This window comes from Sinocyclocheilus anshuiensis, unplaced genomic scaffold, assembly GCF_001515605.1.
Source record: "Sinocyclocheilus anshuiensis isolate Anshui unplaced genomic scaffold, SAMN03320099.WGS_v1.1 scaffold250, whole genome shotgun sequence".
NCBI classification, from domain to species: Eukaryota; Metazoa; Chordata; class Actinopteri; order Cypriniformes; family Cyprinidae; genus Sinocyclocheilus; species Sinocyclocheilus anshuiensis.
Window position 1 is genome coordinate 47,233 of NW_015547652.1, and position 20,803 is coordinate 68,035.

The 20,803-nt window shown below is 37.8% G+C and overlaps 2 protein-coding genes and 1 long non-coding RNA gene across 3 annotated transcripts in view; 1 reads left to right on the forward strand and 2 right to left on the reverse strand.

Annotated features, from left to right (window-relative positions):
• mafgb (v-maf avian musculoaponeurotic fibrosarcoma oncogene homolog Gb) overlaps window positions 1-4,083 on the reverse strand; it is a 27,672-nt gene extending 23,589 nt beyond the window's left edge. The window contains exon 1 of the mRNA XM_016504206.1: window positions 3,915-4,083. Within this exon, the coding sequence (XP_016359692.1) occupies window positions 3,915-4,083 (169 nt within the window). The remainder of the gene's footprint in view (window positions 1-3,914) is intronic.
• Window positions 4,084-14,908: 10,825 nt separating this feature from the next.
• LOC107702028 (uncharacterized) lies at window positions 14,909-17,008 on the forward strand. Its single transcript, XR_001635723.1, has 3 exons — window positions 14,909-15,532; window positions 15,845-15,908; window positions 16,953-17,008. It is a non-coding gene; the product is annotated as an uncharacterized LOC107702028 (long non-coding RNA).
• Window positions 17,009-17,301: 293 nt separating this feature from the next.
• Window positions 17,302-20,803, reverse strand: part of LOC107702027 (pyrroline-5-carboxylate reductase 2) — a 13,985-nt gene continuing 10,483 nt past the window's right edge. The window contains 1 exon segment of the mRNA XM_074187063.1: window positions 17,302-17,478. Coding sequence (XP_074043164.1) covers window positions 17,319-17,478 — 160 coding nt within the window. The 3' untranslated portion in view covers window positions 17,302-17,318.

Genomic DNA, 20,803 nt, shown 5'->3' on the forward strand with positions numbered 1-20,803 from the left:
CACACACTCACACACTCACACAGCTAATGCAGCCGCATCGCTCTGAATAAGAGGAAGAGTATTCTGCTGGGGGAAGAAAGAAAAAAAGGAGCAAAACTACCTGTAAGTAAAAAAAGAGGAAGAACAGAAACTGCAATCTGTTGCAAAACACTTACTGTAAATGCAAACGATCGCATTTCTTTTGGTGATGCAAGTCTCGCATTTGAAAAAGTTGCAAGTGCAGCATTAAACCCACTCTCGTTCATCACACCGTTTAAACCTTTACTTAAGAGTAACCTGAGGCCAACGCATCTCGAGTCACTTCTGACATCAGCATCATCATCGGGGCAATACGACGTCTTTGACTCGCTCTCGAAGATCACCAGTAACTGGCGCAAACACCATCTGTCAAGCGAGAGGCTGTTTCTGGTCGTCTCAGCGCTTTCACAGAATGCCTTCAAGACAAAAAACTCTCCTGTTCGTTCACCACAACTTCAATCACACGCTCGTTCGCTCTCGACCATCAGCAGATTTCACTCATGAGCTGGTTTAAGAGCAGGCCGGGCCAATGTTCAGTCCTGATCAGATTACACCTCTCCAGCACTGCGCTTCAGACTCTAATTGCACAAATATCACAATTAGCTGGGACTGTTATTGGGAGCTTTCCGGTTAATGATGTAAACAGGCTCTTAAAAGGGTCTAAATGCATTGACATGGTTACACAGATCTTACTAGGAAAAAGCACTGTGGTACTGCTTGTGTTTACCGTGGTATTCTTTGAAACACCTATATGAATACTTTTGTATATGAATATGATAAACAAACAGCAGCAGTTCTGAACACCATAGACGTGTTTCTACATCGGAATATTATTGTTTGTTTGTAATTTAACGCTGTGCCAGCTACTGCAGCTATATAAAAAAACAGGTTAAAATGCAGCAAAATGCGATAAAGAAAACAAATAAGCAGAAATGTTCATCTTTCATTAAAAATATGTTAAAATTGAGCAAAATATGATGTGAGAAAATACATTTAAAAATGATCTTTCATTAAAAAAAAAAAAGTTAAAATGTAGGAAAATATGATAAGAAAAAAAACACAAAAAAATTATCTTTCATGAGAAATCAGATTAAAATGTAGCAAAATATGATAAGAAAAAAAACACAAAAAAATTATCTTTCATGAGAAATCAGATTAAAATGTAGCAAAATATGATAAGAAAAAAAACACAAAAAAATTATCTTTCATGAGAAATCAGATTAAAATGTAGCAAAATATGGTATAAAAAATAAATTAAAAAGCTTCCATTAAAAAAATCAGGATAAAATATAGCAAAATATGGAATAAAAAATAAAATAAAAAAGCATCCATTAAAAAATCAGGATAAAATATAGCAAAATATGGAATAAAAAATAAATAAAAAAGCATCCATTAAAAAAATCAGGATAAAATATAGCAAAATATGGAATAAAAAAATAAATAAAAAAGCTTCCATTAAAAAAATCTGGATAAAATATAGCAAAATGTGGTATAAAAAATAAAATAAAATAAAAAAAATCTTAAATACAAATCGAATTATGAAATGATATATGAAAAAAACAACCAAAAAAAGTTTATCTTCCATGAATAATCAGATTCAAACATAAGATATACTATATAAAAAGTTGAAGTGGCTTAAAATGTAACAAAATATGGTATTATTAAAAAAATTATAATTTCAATGAAGAAAACAGGTTAAAATATAGAAAAATATGATATGATTAAAAATAAAAAAAATATTATCTTCCATGAGATATAAAAAGTTGAAGTGGCTTAAAATGTAACAAAATATGGTATTATTAAAAAAAATTATAATTTCAATGAAGAAAACAGGTTAAAATATAGAAAAATATGATATGATTAAAAATAAAAAAAATATTATCTTCCATGAAATATCAGGTTAAAATGTAACAAAAATTGATATTAAAAAACGATCTTCACTAAAAAATCAAGTTAAAATGTATCAAAATGTGATATAAAAAATAAACAAATAAGTATCTTCCATGAAAATCTAAAAGAAAGTTCTCACTTTAATAAAAATCTTTTCAGATGAATCAAGTCAGTATATCTGAGATGGCCAGAGCATCATGTCCTCTCATCAAAGCTGATCTACAACATTTTAAATCAGACTGTAATAAATACACAAGCACAAACAACAACTATGTGTGTAGATGAATGCATTAATATGCTGATAAATGCTGCTGGAACTAAACCTCAAACATTCTGAAAACGCGTTATATATTATATATAATCTCTCACGTCTCTGTTATTCGTCTGTGTACGCGTGAAAGCATCAGTGCAATGATAAATCCATCACCGTTAGCGATGCCCGCGCTCTCTCCGTGCCTCGAAAGCTGCCCGGTTTCGCGCGCTCCGAGGTGCCGTCGTGTTGCCATGACGCCCCGGTTTCCCGGGCTCACGTCAAGCGAATAGCAGCGACTGGTGAATCAGCATCTCCCTCGTTTTGAAATCGCGCCCATTTCGCGATTCGGAGCGCGCGCGCGGGAACAAAATCCAACCGTCAACTGTCAACCGTCAACTGTCAGTTACAGATGAAGCGACAAATGCTGAATAAAACTAGTTTCGCCAGAAAATCTGAGGTGTCGAGATAAACATAGTATTATCTTAAGTAGGCTACCACAGCATATAACATGTTAAATATATATAGGCTATCAAAATATCGCGGCACCGTACTTTAATACTTTCTACAGCATTGTGTTCCCTACCTAACGTTAGAGAGCACGTTGGAACGATTCGGAACCAGACAGGTGCCCAAAATGATGTTGGTAAGTAAACACCATGACACAATACACGATGGTATTTCTCAAAAGTACTACCGTTTTACCACCTGATACCACCAAGGTACACTAAGGGTGTAAAACAGACAAAAGCGAGAAAGAGTAACGCACCTCGATCCGGTTCCGATGAACCAGCAGGTTCGGTTCCTCTCAGATCCGCGCGTCTGTGTGGCTGTGTAACCTCTGGCTGACTAGAGGAGACACACACACACTCACACACACACACTCACACACACACACTCACACACACTCTCTCTCTCTAAATATAACGCGAGCCGAATCCCGCTGATTTCTGCAAACGTTTCAAATCGAAAGCGACGATCAGAACCGATCAGAACCGGCGAGTGATCACGGATCGGGGTGTGTGAGTGTGTATCGATGAGCCCTTTGTCTGCTCGCTGTCATCATGGCTGTGTGTGTGTGTGTGTGTGTGTGTGTGTGTGTGAGCGGAATGACCCGATCGTGATGAATCAGCACCGCGAGCCCTTTAAAACACGCGTCCCGCTTTAACGCGCGCGGCGGCGTCACGTCGCTTTCCCAGACAGACGACAAACGCGCACATATGAACGCTGATACTTATAGTAAGCAATACATAGATTAACAAATTAATGGAATATTAACACAACTGCGTTATTATTGCTAGTATATACAACTAGTTACTTATAAAGGGGAATGAGATATTCATAAGTATAAATAATTAAATAGTAAAGCCGACATGCAATAAATAAACGAGAACTGATGCATAATGTTGTGATGCTGCAAAAATGAAACCAAAAAGTAAATCGCTGACATATTTCAAATTAGTTTTTTTTAATAGCCTACATACATTTTTTGACAATTTAATTTTTGAATTAAATAACCAGAGTGAATAAAATAAAATTTATTTTAATTTAACGCTGTTGTTCTGAATGTTATTCTACATTGAATGCCTCATGTGTTGAATGCATTTGCAAATGGTTCGTGTTCTGCACTAAAAAAAGACACTGACTGACACACACACACACACACAGTGTCTCGCGCACTCAGCAAAACAGATCTGAGCGACTCCGAGCGCAACTTCAGCGCGTTTGGAAACGCCGTGAAGAACGACGCACTCACCGAACGCGTCAGGAATCGTCCGGAGCAGCGGATGACGGTGCCCGGTGCAACCGAAGAGAATCCGGCGGGAGTTTGTCGCTGTTGTCGGCGAATTTGTGCCCGTGTTGATCCTCTTTCTCTCGCGCTGAAGCCAGACGTCATATGATTTGCTTTGGTCACGTGGTTTCATTCATGAAGGCGCTACGCAACGCCAGCGCGACTCTTAAAGGAACAGGCGCACGCTGAGCGCTCAGACATGTAGCCAGCATTTTAATACAAAACACATTAAGCACAACATATTTACAAGTGCGACTGAAAATGTTACTTAAATGTATGCAAGTATATTTGTTTCTAAGGTAAAGCACGGCTGAGGACTGGTGATATTGGAGCCTGCTGTTGCTATGGTTACAAGAGCTTGTGTCTCCAGTAAGCTGATAACTCACAAATATCAGCTTATTAAAATAACCAGCTTTCCCCGTTTACATGCACATCAGTAACCTGACAACGCAAATAAGCTGCGTTTACATGACTTCATTAATAAATCAGGTTATTTCCCTGTAGTGACATCAAAATATAATCATTTGCGTATCTGACTCCGAGTAGGCTATTCCATACATTTGTCAGTTGTGATGTTAAATTAAGCTTGCAACGTGGGGAAACTTACAGCTCGTATATTATCCTCTCTTGCAGTTATACACGCAGCATTGTGACTGAACCACTTCTGCTGCACGAAATGAGAACACATTTTTATCATTTTCTGAGTCATGAAAAAGTCTGCTTTTGTGATACATTTCCTATTTTCGAGACGTTTGCTCGGTCTAGATGCGCTTAAACCTGCACTAACGATGCGTTCCTATCATGTATCACACATGCACACTTCAATAAGCGGACAGAAAGTGGCTTATTGCGTTTACATGCCGCGCTAAATCAGAGTAAGAGGCAAAAATCTACCGGTGTCAACCGGTTTATGCTTACGCCGTTTATGACCTTACTCCGATAAAAGAAAACGGGTTACCGCATTTACAAGACCAAGTGCGTTTTCGGCTTATTAAGCATAATCGGCTTAAGAACGTGCATGTAAACGCGCTCAGTATTTCCTAATTTATGGAGTAATAAAAAGAAAAATCCCCGCAGGAAAAACCTCTAATATGGCAAAAAAAAAAAAAAATCATACAAGAATTTTGAACCTGACTTTATCCAGTCTTCATATTAATATTCTGGAAATGAATGCAAAATACTGCATATTTCATGAGATAATGCATCATTTGCATATTTAAACAACCTTTCAGTAAACTTGTAACAAAACAAGTTTGTAATCAATCAACTAAGGAATTATAGTGATATTTATGTTGAAATATACCCTGGAGTGTCTTGCCTTAAACACAATAATATGAAACACATAATCAGAACATCACTACAGTGCTTTAAAACCAACTGAATGAAAAACAGGCGTATAGGGCTAAACCGGTCCGGGATGGAGATCTGCGGTGAAGCAGCATTGACCTGCATCAGAAGTGCATGGGTTGTTCACACTGGAGCTGTGGTCCGCAGGAGGAAGCTGACGTGATGATTCACTGCGGTTTAGACGAACCGTCAGAACCAGAGCCCATCTTCCTCTTTCTCTCCGCAGCCGCCAGCTGTACGGCAATGATAAAATATATCCGTTCAAACACACACTTCTCTGTTCACACTCCTGCCCAGCAGCTCTTTTCAGAGAATCTCAGTGCTGCGGAAGCTCCGACACAAATAAAGAGCTGAAATGCATCTGCTGCACGTAAGGTGGTTTTGAGTGAACATCAAGATAGATTTGTGGTATCTAATAGACACTTCCAGACAGCGCTCGGGAAAGACGGCTTAGATGTGTGTTGATTCTGTGCCAGATGTCAATTAGATGGTATCGCAATAGTTTACCCAAAATATGTTATTTCTTCTGAGCTGCACTTTTGTGCACAACAAAACAGATGGACTGCCAAGCTCAAAAAGTACAGAAAAGCAACATAAAATTAGTTCATATTGAAACATTAAAGGAGACATATTATGCCCCTTTTTACAATGTGTAATATAAGTCTCTGGTGTCCCCAGAATGTGTCTGTGAAGTTTCAGCTCAAAATACTCCACAGATCAATTATTACATCATTTTGAAAATGCCTATTTTGAGTGGAAGCAGAAACAAGCTGTTTTGTTATGTCTGTGAAGGTAAACAGCTGGGAAATAAATCTCATGTTTATTTTAGATCTGTGTGGCAGCAGCAATATACAGTAAATAAATCAATAAATGCACTTCTCTGTTGTCTCGTCTGAGGCTGGGACTCTAAACAGTGTTCTGTGCTCGTCTGTGCAGCCAAACACAGAACAGTTAGCATGCTTCGCTCAAACTTTCATCACGGCATTAGAACTAGTACACCGTTGTCTCTTGCGAAATCAAATGACGGCGCCGTGGGTGTAAACTTACAGATTAAGAGGTGGTAATATTATAATGAGATCCCTTTGCCACGTCACCAAGGGAACGAAATCAGACGCTCGTTTTCTCAGACGCTTGCAGAAAAAGGCTTCCCAAAACAAAGTTACTGGGTTAATCTTTTTCACGTTTCCTTGGTTGGCAGATGCACCGGAGACCTGATTATAGCACTTAAAACCTGGAAAAGTCAGATTTTCATGATATGTCACCTTTAACAAAAGTGGACTTTTTGAACATTCAGAACGTTTCAGTAACTTAGTAGGAGCAGAAAGTTCTTGATAAAAATGATTTTGTGGTGAAGTAAATAATATAGAAAAACAAATGTAACTTCTACATTAAATAATTTAGTTCAGGCAAGAATAAAAAAAAAAGAGTAAATTAATTATTAGTACTCAATTTAATCTTGTTGAATTTAAAGTTTGAACATAAGTATATTTTACTTGGGAATTGTTTGTTATGTTTACAAAGATTGTTTAAGTAAATATCAAAGTCATGATCCCGTTGTTCCCATCATGCACTTGGGCATGAATAATTAATAAGGTACACTGTTTTATGGTTGCTTTTGTTGTTAGGTTTAGTTACTTGCTGATGTTTTGTGACAGCTAGAGTTCATTTTCTACTCAAAATGACCCATTCATACTCAAACACTATTCACTGATTGTTACCGTCTTTGTGTATCATGTGCCAAGTATTGAGGTCTCTGTTCATTTGGTTCATAACTACATTGAATCAACATATTACCTTAAAAAGACTAAGGAGCTGTCTACTTGCTTACGTACATGTGTAAGTGAACCAAGTGCTTTATTCAGTGCTATGTTGTTTGAGTAAAGTTTACAAACCGTGACTGAGTGAAATGTACTTGCAGGGTAAACTTAAAATAATTAAGTAGAAATTACTCATCAAACTATAACTGGCCATGTTAAATTTACTTATTTCCTTTGCTAATTTTATATAACTTAAGTAGATTTTACTTCATTTCATACTTAAGTTTTACTTAAAACATATGCGTGCAAAAACTTGCAAAATAAAAAATAAGTAAATTTTACTTACAGTGTACATCGTTCATAGAACAATTTTCCTAAAACATTTGAGTTCTAGTTTGTTTTTATTGTTTTTACTTGTTTCAGAATGTTCAGGTAACGTTCAACACTAACGTTTCTAAAATGTTTGCAAATTGCTAAAATGGAATTCTTAGATGGAATTCCTTTAATGTTCGCTTAACCGTAGAAAAATTCAAACATTTAAAAATCTATACATTTGAACATTCAAATAACATTCAGAAGTAATGTTTCTATAACTTGAGAATGTTATTAAAGCGTTCTTTATACATGGTTCATGGAATAGTTTTCCTAGAAAATTTTAGTTGGACATTCCTCTAGAATTTTTAAATGTTACTACTTGTTTCAGAATGTTAAGAGAACATTCAAAAGTAACGTTTCGATAATGTCAGCAAAATGCTAAAATGGAACGTTCCTTTAACATTTCGCATAAGCACAAAAAATCTGAAACATTTAAAAATCGATACATTTTGAAAACATTCAGAAATAATGTTTCTATAACTTAATGGGAACATTAGCACAACGTTCTTAAAACATTTTTGTTAGCTGGAGTAGTAGGATGTTTGTCTAATGTTTTTTAAATGTTGCGAAGTTCAGAGAACATTCAAAAATATAATTCCCATAATGATAAAAGCAAAATTATAAAATGGAATGTTTCCTTAAGGTTTGCATAACCACAAAAATAAATAAAGTAAATAAACATTTTAAAAACGGAACGTACAAAAATAACATAGTAGCACAACATTCTCGCATTCTTTGGGGTTAACTTTATACTAAATATTCGTTTTAAAACCTATATTTCATACAAGCTGTAATTTTCTGATCAACAAAAGCAGACGGGCTGTCAATCTCAAAAAAAGACAGAATAGCAACATAAAAGTAGTTTAAATTACTCATGATAATTTAGTGTAAGGAACAGACCACGATGTCATTATTTTTACTTTCAGATGAACAATCCTGTTAAAACTACAAAAACTAATCTGAAGCAGTAAAAAACGGTTCATCAATGGGCAAAAGCTCTTTTGAATAAACTTGTTTGAGAACGGTGCAAACGGCTGATTGCGTTGGTGGAATATCATCAGAAAATGATGAACGACGTCCTGCGTGTTTCCAGAGGAATAACAGGAGCGTAAGATTCGTTTGACTTATCAGCGTTTGAGAGCGGTGGGCTGACCGAGGAAGAACCTCTGGAATAAAAGGAGGATTATGGAACTCTTTAGCGCCTCCTCGACTTCCAATCAGACACAAATAAACAGCGGCCGTCAGAAACACAAACACAAGAGCAGCCCTGGAACTAATCCTGCTGTCCCTGCCTGTGAAGACATCGTCCTGAAGAGACACACTGAGGAACAGAAATCAACTCGAACTCCGAAACGTTGTAAAAATGAAAATGCCTGTGTTGTAATTGAAGGAAGTATCAGGAATCTGCTCCGGTCAGACTCAGACACTTCAACTTTAATAGACTCAGAGGAAATAAAGAGCGGAAGGCTTTCATGAGGACGTCAACTTGTAGATGTCTTCTCATCTTTCTAAATGTTGATGCTTCATATTGATTTGTCATTTGATCATTGTGGCTGCACTACAGAATAAAACCATCAGGATCACATGGAGAAGGTGTTTAAACATGCCATCACAAACACCATTATCTTGGCTAAACATTCTTACAACGTCCTGGGAAAGTTCTCTCAAAGTTGTGTTAAAGGGATAGTTCACCCAAAAACTAAAATTCTGTTATTAATTTTTGAGTGAACTATCCCTCTAACAAACGTTCTTCCAGTGACATCAATGGAATGTTTGTTATCTGGTCTTTAATAATGTTTTCAAAACTTTAGCACAAAAGCATCATTTATACATCACTCATGGAACATATTTTTCCTGAAAGGTTTTATGGATGTTCGTCTAATGTTTTTTTAAATGTTATCACCTGTTTTAGAACAATTAGAGAACACTCAAAAGTAACATTTGCGTTTGCAAAATGATACATTTAAAAAAAATTTAAATACACATTCAAAGAACATTCATAAATAACGTTCCCTTAATGTTTGCAAAGTTATACAATGGAATGTTTCTTTAACAGTTGCATAACTAAGAAAAACCTTTTTAAAAACATTTTAAATGTTCAAGTAACATTCAGATATAACTTAATGGGAACATTAGCAAAACACTCTTAAGGCTGATTTATACTTCTGCGTCAGACCTACGCCGTAGCTTACGCATAGACGCACACCCATACGCCGTAGCCTGACGTGCACCTCTCCAAAAATCTAACAGCGCGTCAATTCTACGCGGACCGCAAGCACTGTGATTGGTCTGCAAGAACCCCTCCCTCCATATGTACTTGAGTTTTGTGTGTGTTTATGTGCACTTTAATATATTTTAATGTTACACCTTCTTATATAAAATAAAACAAAGCAAAGAACAAGCGTCTTATCATTTATGATACTACATAGCATTATACATCAGTAGTTGTCCGCAACAAACAATGTTGATCTGCCGTGGTACAAGTCCTTGTGCAGATTGAAAGAATGCCATCATCTCCTGTTTCATTGTTGTCTCCTTTTTGTAGTTTTAAATAATGATTTAATATTTATTTGCCGCCGTGACGGCTATAATGCTTCTCCGACGAGCTGCTGCTTCTCTGGCTTTTGCCGTGGTACTGCGGGTTACACCAGCAACATGCCCGTGGACACTGCTGACTAGCGGTTTGCATGTGTACTGCACGTTGACACGGACAACGACGCAGAAGTATAAATGAAAACTGACGCATAACCTACGGCGTAAAGGCTACGGCGTAGGTCCGACGCAGAAGTATAAATCAGCCTTTAGAAGGCATTTTTGTTATCTGTGATTCTACAGTATTGTTCAGGCAGATCTTCATGTGTTTGCTCTGCTGGTTCTCTGAGTTTGTGTGTCCCCTGCATGACCTTTGACCTGTAGGTCAGAGCAGCTTCAGAAGTGACCCTGACGCTTCTAAAACTGGACTGGTGTCTTCAGAGTGACACGCACTCATCTCCATGCCAGCGGAGCAGAGAAACATCTGCACAATGCAGCTCTAGAAATAGCCTGAGCCTCCAGCGTTCCTCACATCAGCCCGACTGACTCAGAGCTGCAGGTCCAGAATTCACGAGAACTGCATGCACAACATTCACACAACTACAGCTGTATGCGAGAAAAGCATGCGTCTCTGCGGACTCTGACTTTTAATACACTTTAATAATTCTCTATTTTTAATTTTTAATGTTTTTTGTATTTCTTATGCATATTTTTAACATGAAGCACTTGTGTATGAAATATGCTAAAAAAAAATCTTGCCTTACCTAAACTCACCACTGCACTGATATTAAATTGTTGTGCATGGTTGTCAAGAGCGTTGCTAGGGTGTTTTGAATTGTTGCTAAGGCATTGCTAAATGGTGTTTTGAGTTGTTGCCAGGGCGTTGCTATGGTGTTTTGAATTGTTGCCAAGGCATTGCTATGGGGTTTTCTGAGTTGTTGTCAGGGCGTTGCTAGGGTGTTTTGAGTTGTTGCTAGGGCGTTGCTATACAGTGTTTTGTGTTGTTGCCAGGGCATTACTACGGTGTTTTGAGTTGTTGCCAGGGTGTTGCTAGGGTATTTTGAGTTTTTACCAGGGCGTTGCTATAGGGTGTTTTGAGTTGTTGCCAGGGTGTTGCTACACGTTGTTTTGAGTTGTTGCCAGAGCGTTGCTATGGGGTTTTGATTTGTTGCCAGGGCATTGCTACGGTGTTTTGAGATGTTGCCAGGGTGTTGCTAGAGTATTTTGAGTTTTTACCATAGCGTTGCTGTAGGGTGTTTTGAGTTGTTGCCAGAGCGTTGCTATGGGGTTTTGATTTGTTGCCAGGGCATTGCTACGGTGTTTTGAGATGTTGCCAGGGTGTTGCTAGAGTATTTTGAGTTTTTACCATAGCGTTGCTGTAGGGTGTTTTGAGTTGTTGCCAGAGCGTTGCTATACTGTGTTTTGAGTTGTTGCCAGAGCGTTGCTATACTGTGTTTTGAGTTGTTGCCAGAGCGTTGCTATACTGTGTTTTGAGTTGTTGCCAGAGCGTTGCTATACTGTGTTTTGAGTTGTTGCCACGGTGTTATTAGGGTATTTTGAGTTGTTACCAGGGCATTGCTAGGGTGTTTTGATTTGTTGCCAAGGCATTGCTATAGTGTTTTGAGTTGTTGCCAGGGCATTGCTATGGGGTTTTCTGAGTTGTTGTCAGGGTGTTTTGAGTTGTTGCCAGAGCATTGCTAGGGTGTTTTGAATTGTTGCCAGGGCGTTGCTATACAGTGTTTTGAGTTGTTGCCAGGGTGTTGCTAGGGTGTTTTGATTTGTTGCCAAGGCATTGCTATAGTGTTTTGAGTTGTCGCCAAGGCATTGCTATGGAGTTTTCCGAGTTGTTGTCAGGGGTGTTGCTGTTTTGAGTTGTTGCCAGGGTGTTGCTATAGGGTGTTCTGAGTTGTTGCCAGGGTGTTGCTAGGGTGTTTTGATTTGTTGCCAAGGCATCGCTATAGTGTTTTGAGTTGTTGCCAGGGCATTGCTCTGGGGTTTTCAGAGTTGTTGCCAGGGCGTTGCTTTGGGGTTTTGATTTGTTGCCAGGGCATTACTACGGTGTTTTGAGATGTTGCCAGGGTGTTGCTAGGGTATTTTGAGTTTTTACCATAGCGTTGCTGTAGGGTGTTTTGAGTTGTTGCCAGAGCGTTGCTATACTGTGTTTTGAGTTGTTGCCAGGGCAATGCTAGTTTTGAGTTGTTGCCAGGGCGTTGTTAGGGTGTTTTGAGTTGTTGCCAGGGTGTTATTAGGGTATTTTGAGTTGTTGCCAGGGCATTGCTATGGGGTTTTCCAAGTTGTTGTCAGGGGTGTTGCTAGGGTGTTTTGAGTTGTTGCCAGGGTGTTGCTATAGGGTGTTTTGAGTTGTTGTCAGAGCATTGCTAGGGTGTTTTGAATTGTTGCCAGGGCGTTGCTATACAGTGTTTTGAGTTGTTGCCAGGGCATTGCTATGGGGTTTTCCGAGTTGTTGCCAGGGTGTTGCTAGGGTATTTTGAGTTGTTTCCAGGGTGTTGCTATACAGTGTTTTGAATTGTTGCCAGGGTGTTGCTAGGGTGTTTTGATTTGTTGCCAAGGCATTGCTATAGTGTTTTGAGTTGTTGCCAGGGCATTGCTCTGGGGTTTTCAGAGTTGTTGTCAGGGGTGTTGCTGTTTTAAGTTGTTGCCAGGGTGTTGCTATGGGGTGTTTTGAGTTGTTGTTAGGTCATTGCTATTGATAGTTTTCACGTGACGTCACACCCTTATAGGAACGCCCACCTGGAGGGCAAAACGAAGCTTTGCTCCACTGACCGCCAGTTATTTTCACGCAGTTTGCATTAAGTAGTAATGTAGTAAAACGCAGATATTAAAAGGCGAAATTCAGTAAACACCTTGTGTATATTTTGTACAGGCAAGCAGATGAAGCCAGAATATAAACGCAATGTGCAAAGTTTCACATTAAATGGTTTCCCATAGAAAACCATTAGAAGGAAAACACTGAACCATTAAGCGGATTGCGTTCATATTCCGGCCTCATCTGCTTGCCTATGTAAACTATGCATATAATATAGAGAATATTACGGTTTTAAATATATTAAGGCACTTTAAGTGTTTTTACGTTTTGTTGCACTGTTTAATGATTTAAATATTGCCGCGGGTGCTTAATATGGATTGCAAATGGCCAAAACTTGCATTTTGTTCACATAACTTTGTTTTATTCTTTTGAGAGGTGATCTAAATATTTGCGGCTGTGAAACAGATGGAAAATTGACAGGCTTGTGCTGCAGATCTATGGATGTTTTGCCCTCCAGGTCTTTGAGCCGGTCACGTGACTGAAAGCTATAGGGTGTTTGTGTTGGTACCAGGATGTTGCTATGTTGTTAAGTTGTTGCCAGTGCATTGCTATAGGGTTGCTAGGGTATCAAGAGTTACATTTTAAAACATTGCCATGCAGTTGCTAAGGTGTCTGTTTTTAGCATTTCTAAAACTTACCTGTGGGATTTCTTCACCTGTTTTATGGGTCAGCAGGTGAAAATGGTGCATCTGATCAAGTGCTATCTTTCAGTATTATAACTAGACTCACTAAAAACTGAACAGTTCAATGAATGAAATCCTTTCGCAATCACATGGAGAAACCGTTTACTGTAAAGCACAAGGAACAAGCGACTACTGAGAAAACTTGCGCAATGCTGGTGGTTTCAGTGTTCAGCACCTGAAGGGTGGTGTGCCGTGTGTTTGTTCTCCTGTATAGTTGAGTAATGGCTTTCAGAGAAAAACCTTCAGTTAATTTGCTTAAAGAAACATTAATTATTTATAGTTTGCTCCCTCTTTAATTACATGTCTGGAACAAACGCAACAATGTTCTCGCTCATCAGGAACACAGTTCATCAATGAAGCCGACGGAAATAAAACCACAAGCGTAAGCAAAAACAGCTTTTCTTTAACTGTCAGAACCGTTTATGCAGTTTTCATATTCTGCAATAGAAATACACAGAACAGACAAACAGAAAGATGCTTCACGCCTGATAATCGGTTTACAAAACACTGGCTGTTTGACATTCATTATTTTCTCCAGAATTTTAAAAAACAAACAACAAATATAAGTGTCCAGGTCTGCAATACATCCTGATAAAATGTTTCAGAAAGAATTTACAGGTAAGGTATTAAAAAGAAATCAACAGAATAAATCCAATTTAAAGAGCAAAAAAGCAAAATAAAAGTTGTTGCCAGGGCGTTGCTAGAGGGTTTTGAGTTGTTGCCAGGGGGTTGCTATAGAGTTGCTATGGGGTTTTGAGTGTTGTTAGGGTGTTGCTATAGGGTGATTTGAGTTGTTGCCAGGTGTTGTTAAAGGCTGTTTTGAATTGTTGCCAGGACATTTCTATATGGTGTTTTGAGTTGTTGCCAAGGAGGTGCTATAGGGTTGCTATGGGGTTTTGAGTTCTTGTCAGGCTGTTGCTATATGGTTGCCAGGGTGTTGCAATAAGGGAGCCGGTCACGTGACTGAAAGCTATAGGGTGTTTGTGTTGGTACCAGGATGTTGCTATGTTGTTAAGTTGTTGCCAGTGCATTGCTATAGGGTTGCTAGGGTATCAAGAGTTACATTTTAAAACATTGCCATGCAGTTGCTAAGGTGTCTGTTTTTAGCATTTCTAAAACTTACCTGTGGGATTTCTTCACCTGTTTTATGGGTCAGCAGGTGAAAATGGTGCATCTGATCAAGTGCTATCTTTCAGTATTATAACTAGACTCACTAAAAACTGAACAGTTCAATGAATGAAATCCTTTCGCAATCACATGGAGAAACCGTTTACTGTAAAGCACAAGGAACAAGCGACTACTGAGAAAACTTGCGCAATGCTGGTGGTTTCAGTGTTCAGCACCTGAAGGGTGGTGTGCCGTGTGTTTGTTCTCCTGTATAGTTGAGTAATGGCTTTCAGAGAAAAACCTTCAGTTAATTTGCTTAAAGAAACATTCATTATTTATAGTTTGCTCCCTCTTTAATTACATGTCTGGAACAAACGCAACAATGTTCTCGCTCATCAGGAACACAGTTCATCAATGAAGCCGACGGAAATAAAACCACAAGCGTAAGCAAAAACAGCTTTTCTTTAACTGTCAGAACCGTTTATGCAGTTTTCATATTCTGCAATAGAAATACACAGAACAGACAAACAGAAAGATGCTTCACGCCTGATAATCGGTTTACAAAACACTGGCTGTTTGACATTCATTATTTTCTCCAGAATTTTAAAAAACAAACAACAAATATAAGTGTCCAGGTCTGCAATACATCCTGATAAAATGTTTCAGAAAGAATTTACAGGTAAGGTATTAAAAAGAAATCAACAGAATAAATCCAATTTAAAGAGCAAAAAAGCAAAATAAAAGTTGTTGCCAGGGCGTTGCTAGAGGGTTTTGAGTTGTTGCCAGGGGGTTGCTATAGAGTTGCTATGGGGTTTTGAGTGTTGTTAGGGTGTTGCTATAGGGTGATTTGAGTTGTTGCCAGGTGTTGTTAAAGGCTGTTTTGAATTGTTGCCAGGACATTTCTATATGGTGTTTTGAGTTGTTGCCAAGGAGGTGCTATAGGGTTGCTATGGGGTTTTGAGTTCTTGTCAGGCTGTTGCTATATGGTTGCCAGGGTGTTGCAATAAGGTGTTTTGAGTTGTTGCCAGGCCATTTCTATAGGGGGTATTGCGTTGTTGCCAAAGCATTGCTATGGGGTTTTGAGTTCTTGTCAGGCTGTTGCTATATGGTTGCCAGGGCGTTGCAATAAGGTGTTTTGAGTTGTTGCCAGGCCATTTCTATAGGGGGTGTTGCGTTGTTGCCAAGGCGTTGCTATAGGGGTTTTGAGTTGTTGCCAGGGCATTGCTATAGGGGTTTTGAGTTGTTGCCAGGGCGTTGCTATATGAGTTTTGAGTTGTTGCCAGGGCGTTGCTATAGGGGTTTTGAGTTGTTGCCAGGGCGTTGCTATAAGGTGTTTTGAGTTGTTGCCAGGGTGTTGCTATAGGGTGTGGTGAGTTGTTGCCAGGGCGTTGCTATAGGCTGTGGTGAGTAGTTGCCATGGCGTTGCTATAGGGGTTTTGAGTTGTTGCCAGTGCGTTGCTATAGGGTGTTTTGAGTTGTTGCCAGGGCGTTACTATATAGGGTGTTTTAAGTTGTTGCCAGGGCGTTGCTATAGGGTGTGGCGAGTTGTTGCCAGGGCATTGCTATACGGGTTTTGAGTTGTTGCCAGGGCATTGCTATAGGGTGTGGTGAGTTGTTGCCAGTGCATTGCTATAGGGTGTTTTGAGTTGTTGCCAAGGCGTTGCTATAGGGGTTTTGAGTTGTTGCCAGTGCGTTGCTATAGGGTGTGGTGAGTAGTTGCCATGGCGTTGCTATAGGGGTTTTGAGTTGTTGCCAGTGCGTTGCTATAGGGTGTTTTGAGTTGTTGCCAGGGCGTTGCTATATAGGGTGTTTTAAGTTGTTGCCAGGGCGTTGCTATAGGGTGTGGCGAGTTGTTGCCAGGGCATTGCTATAGGGGTTTTGAGTTGTTGCCAGGGCATTGCTATAGGGTGTGGTGAGTTGTTGCCAGTGCGTTGCTATAGGGGTTTTGAGTTGTTGCCAGGGCGTTGCTATAGGGTGTGGTGAGTTGTTGCTAGGGTGTTGCTATAGGGGTTTTGAGTTGTTGCCAGGGCGTTGCTATATAGGGTGTTCTGAGTTGTTGCCAGGGCGTTGCTATAGGGTGTGGTGAGTTGTTGCCAGGGCGTTGCTATAGGGTGTGGTGAGTTGTTGCCAGGGCGTTGCTATAGGGTGTTTTGAGTTGTTGCCAGGGTGTTGCTATAGGGTGTGGTGAGTTGTTGCCAGGGCGTTGCTATAGGGGTTTTGAGTTGTTGCCAGGGCGTTGCTATAAGGTGTTTTGAGTTGTTGCCAGGGTGTTGCTATAGGGTGTGGTGAGTTGTTGCCAGGGCGTTGCTATAGGGTGTGGTGAGTTGTTGCCAGGGCATTGCTATAGGGGTTGTTGCCAGGGCGTTGCTATAAGGTGTTCTGATATCTTGTTAACCAAAACAAAATCAACAAGTCTGACAGTTCATGTATGCAAAACGTGTGTCATGTGTCCAGTTTAATCCTAGAACAAAGTAACCATTTACATAAAAACATGTTTGGAAACCATTTACATTATTCCCTTTGAATTGTCATGGACTTTATAGATATGAAGGTGCAAATAATAATATTAATAACACTCTTTATGACTTGTGTTTCCCGGTGTAATACTGTACCAGTGTAACAGGAGGCGCTCTGTCAGCACAAGCACAGACCCATAATGCATTTCAGTCTGAATGTGCATGTGTGTGTGTGTGGATGGACGGCACAGTTCTTGTATTGTCCTCTGTGTGTGTGTGTGTGTTCACTTCTTGACGCCGCTCCTGTTGTTGAACAGGTTCACTCTGCTCTTGGTGACGACTGACGTGGACGAGACGCCCGGTTGCTGCAGCACTTTATCCAGCGTCGTCTTCTTGATGGCAGTGGGTGAGATCTTCTCCTGATCGGCCAGAAACTGTAGCTCCCTGTGAGGAGGAACACAGGCGGGATGAGTGACTAACAACAGGGAAAGAACCGACAAAGGGGCGTCTTTCTACCTTATTTAGCACTAAAAGGTGCATATCATTAAATTATTACTAATTATTTTTATTATTTATTTAAACAATTACTTTACTATTCTAAAGTACTAATATGCACACTTTATGTTCACTTTGCATTTCATTTTAAGTTTCTGTGTTTATCTGACCATAGTTTTTAATCAAAGGTCTTTACTAAAACCTACCAAAATACACATTATAACTTGAGACAGAAATATATTACTATTGCACAGAAGAATGTACTTCTCAAATAATAATAATAATAATTATTATTATTATTATTTACAAATTTGTTATTCATGTTTTCATTTTAACAGTAAACCTCTGTTGTGCAGCACTTTGAAATAAAATAAACTGTTGAATTTTCATTGGATTACATGTTAAAAGATTAATTAAACTGTTAAAGTTTTATGAATTAATTTGATTATTGCCATTAACACATTTGTATTAATTAATAAAAATTAAAACAGAATTTCTGAAAAAATAAAACATTTCATAGGGCCCCATTATTGTAAAAAGCGTAATCAGTTATAAAACTGGGAAAGTTTTACCAAATTCAATTGATTTGGCATGCTTTTCGATTGTTAAAATTGAATTCAACCATTCAAATGGATTCCAGAAAATTTAAAAAAATAATAATAAATTAATAAAATAAAAAATAAACAGAATTTGGTAAAAAATAAAACCGATTTCAGAGATTTAGAAATTTGATAAACTGTTGTTAAACTGTATACATTTCATATTTTCAATGCATTAGACATGATGCTTTTTTGATTACTAAAAATTTCATTTAACCATTAAAACTGAATCCAGAAACATAAGTGGAAAAAACCATTTAGGAAAAAATAAAATGGATTTCATAAGGCACTAGAAATTGAATTGTTGCTAAAATTTTACTAATTGTTGTTAAACTTTGCAAGTTTCATAATTTTAATTCATTAGACATGCTTTTGATTACTAAAAAATAAATTGGTTTGACCATTAATTCAACCAAACTAAATCCAGAAAAATGTAAGTGGGGGTAAAAAAAACAAAACAATTTTAAGGCAGTACAGACTGCTGTACCCCAAAGGTAAATTATTTGCAATTGTTTTCTGACAGTAAACAGCATGAAAGTAATTGAACACTTTTTAAAATTGAAAAACGAATTAAACATGCATAATCCATAAGGCCATCAGCTGTTGTTCAGCATTAGCTTATTAGGTTTACATTGAAATTTTATGAATGCTTACATTTTTTATAATCTGTCTGTAAATGTTTGTATCTCGGGGATACGTCGCCCTTTTAGGGGAATAAATCAAGATATAAAACATACATATATAGACCCTGAGATTTTGTGGCTTGTGTTTTAGAAAATCAAATCTTTTTGTAATCCTGACAAAATGCATATCGTTGGAAATGTCTGACAGTACAGTTTCCATATTTGGTAACTGTTTTGTAATAGAAGTGATACTGTGACAGAAATTGATTGATTTGTGACAGAAAACCACATCAGAATAATTCATTAGAGTTTGGGTGTAACCCAGTGGTTATTTTTGGTATAGCGCCCAAACAAAATCTCACAGGAACCACAATTTTTGTGATATCAACTTCAAATTTGGAACATAACTTGGTTAGACATGTGACTTTGATTTTATAGCAATTTTAGAGTGCAACATACTTTATATAAAATAAAATAAAATAAAATAAATACTACATTACCTTTAGTGTAAACCTAAACTCCAAAGCATAATGACCCAAAACACAACTTTAAACACCATTTATGTTACAGTAAGAAGTTTAAGAATGTGTGTAATGTTTGTATCATGCACTGCATGAGAGCCGGAGTCATGTGACGTGAAGTACCAATAAAGCTTGAGCTCCCAGTCTGACCGCCAGTCGCCGTGGCAACCCCATCTTCACCCCACCGTCAGCCAGAGCATCAAGAGCCGTGAACGCCTGACAAACACATGTGCTTTACATCATCTCTAGACACACAGTTATTGTTGGTTTATTTTTAACACCATGTCAGGAGCAGGGCTACTTTCATATTGAAAAAAAAACAAAAAAAAAATTCTTAACATAAAAGACATTTAAGATGAATACTTATTAGGATTAATAATATTTTTTTGGAATAAATCAAGATATAAAACATACATATATAGACCCTGAGATTTTGTGGCTTGTGTTTTAGAAAATCAAATCTTTTTGTAATCCTGACAAAATGCATATCGTTGGAAATGTCTGACAGTACAGTTTCCATATTTGGTAACTGTTTTGTAATAGAAGTGATACTGTGACAGAAATTGATTGATTTGTGACAGAAAACCACATCAGAATAATTCATTAGAGTTTGGGTGTAACCCAGTGGTTATTTTTGGTATAGCGCCCAAACAAAATCTCACAGGAACCACAATTTTTGTGATATCAACTTCAAATTTGGAACATAACTTGGTTAGACATGTGACTTTGATTTTATAGCAATTTTAGAGTGCAACATACTTTATATAAAATAAAATAAAATAAAATAAATACTACATTACCTTTAGTGTAAACCTAAACTTCTATAACTTTTTTTATAGTTTCTTTTTTTTTTTTTGAAATGCTTTCACTTCTTGCGTGTCTTCTTTAAAAAGAGACCAACTTTAGGTCTGTATTCCAAAGCATTCAGGAATTACAACCATGCTGTAACAAGCATTGATATACAAGTGTTCTGTTTTCAGTGAATTTATACCAACAAAGGAGCGACGTATCCCGGGGGATACAAACATTACAATCAAATATGTGTCCCTGGAGCACAAAACCAGTCATAAGGGTCAATTTTTGTAAATTTAGATTTATGCATCATCTGAAAGCTGAATAAATAAGCTTTCCATTGATGTATGGTTTGTTGAAAATGGACATGGAAAAGGACACGAAAATATGAAAATCTGGAATCTGAGGGTGCAAAAAAATCTAAATATTGAGAAAATCATCTTTAAAGTACAAAAAAAAAAATTCTTAACATAAAAGACATTTAAGATGAATACTTATTAGGATTAATAATATTTTTTAAAATACATCCATTAAATGTTAAACTACCAGTCAAAACTTTGGAATTAAGATGTCATGTTTATGTCTCTTCTGCTCACCAAGGCTGCATTTATTTGATCAAAAATATGTTAAAAATAGTGAAATATTATTAGAATTTAAAACAGCCGTTTCTATGTGAATATCTGTTAAACTGTAATTTATTCCTGTGATCAAAGCTGTATTTTCAGCATCATTACTCCAG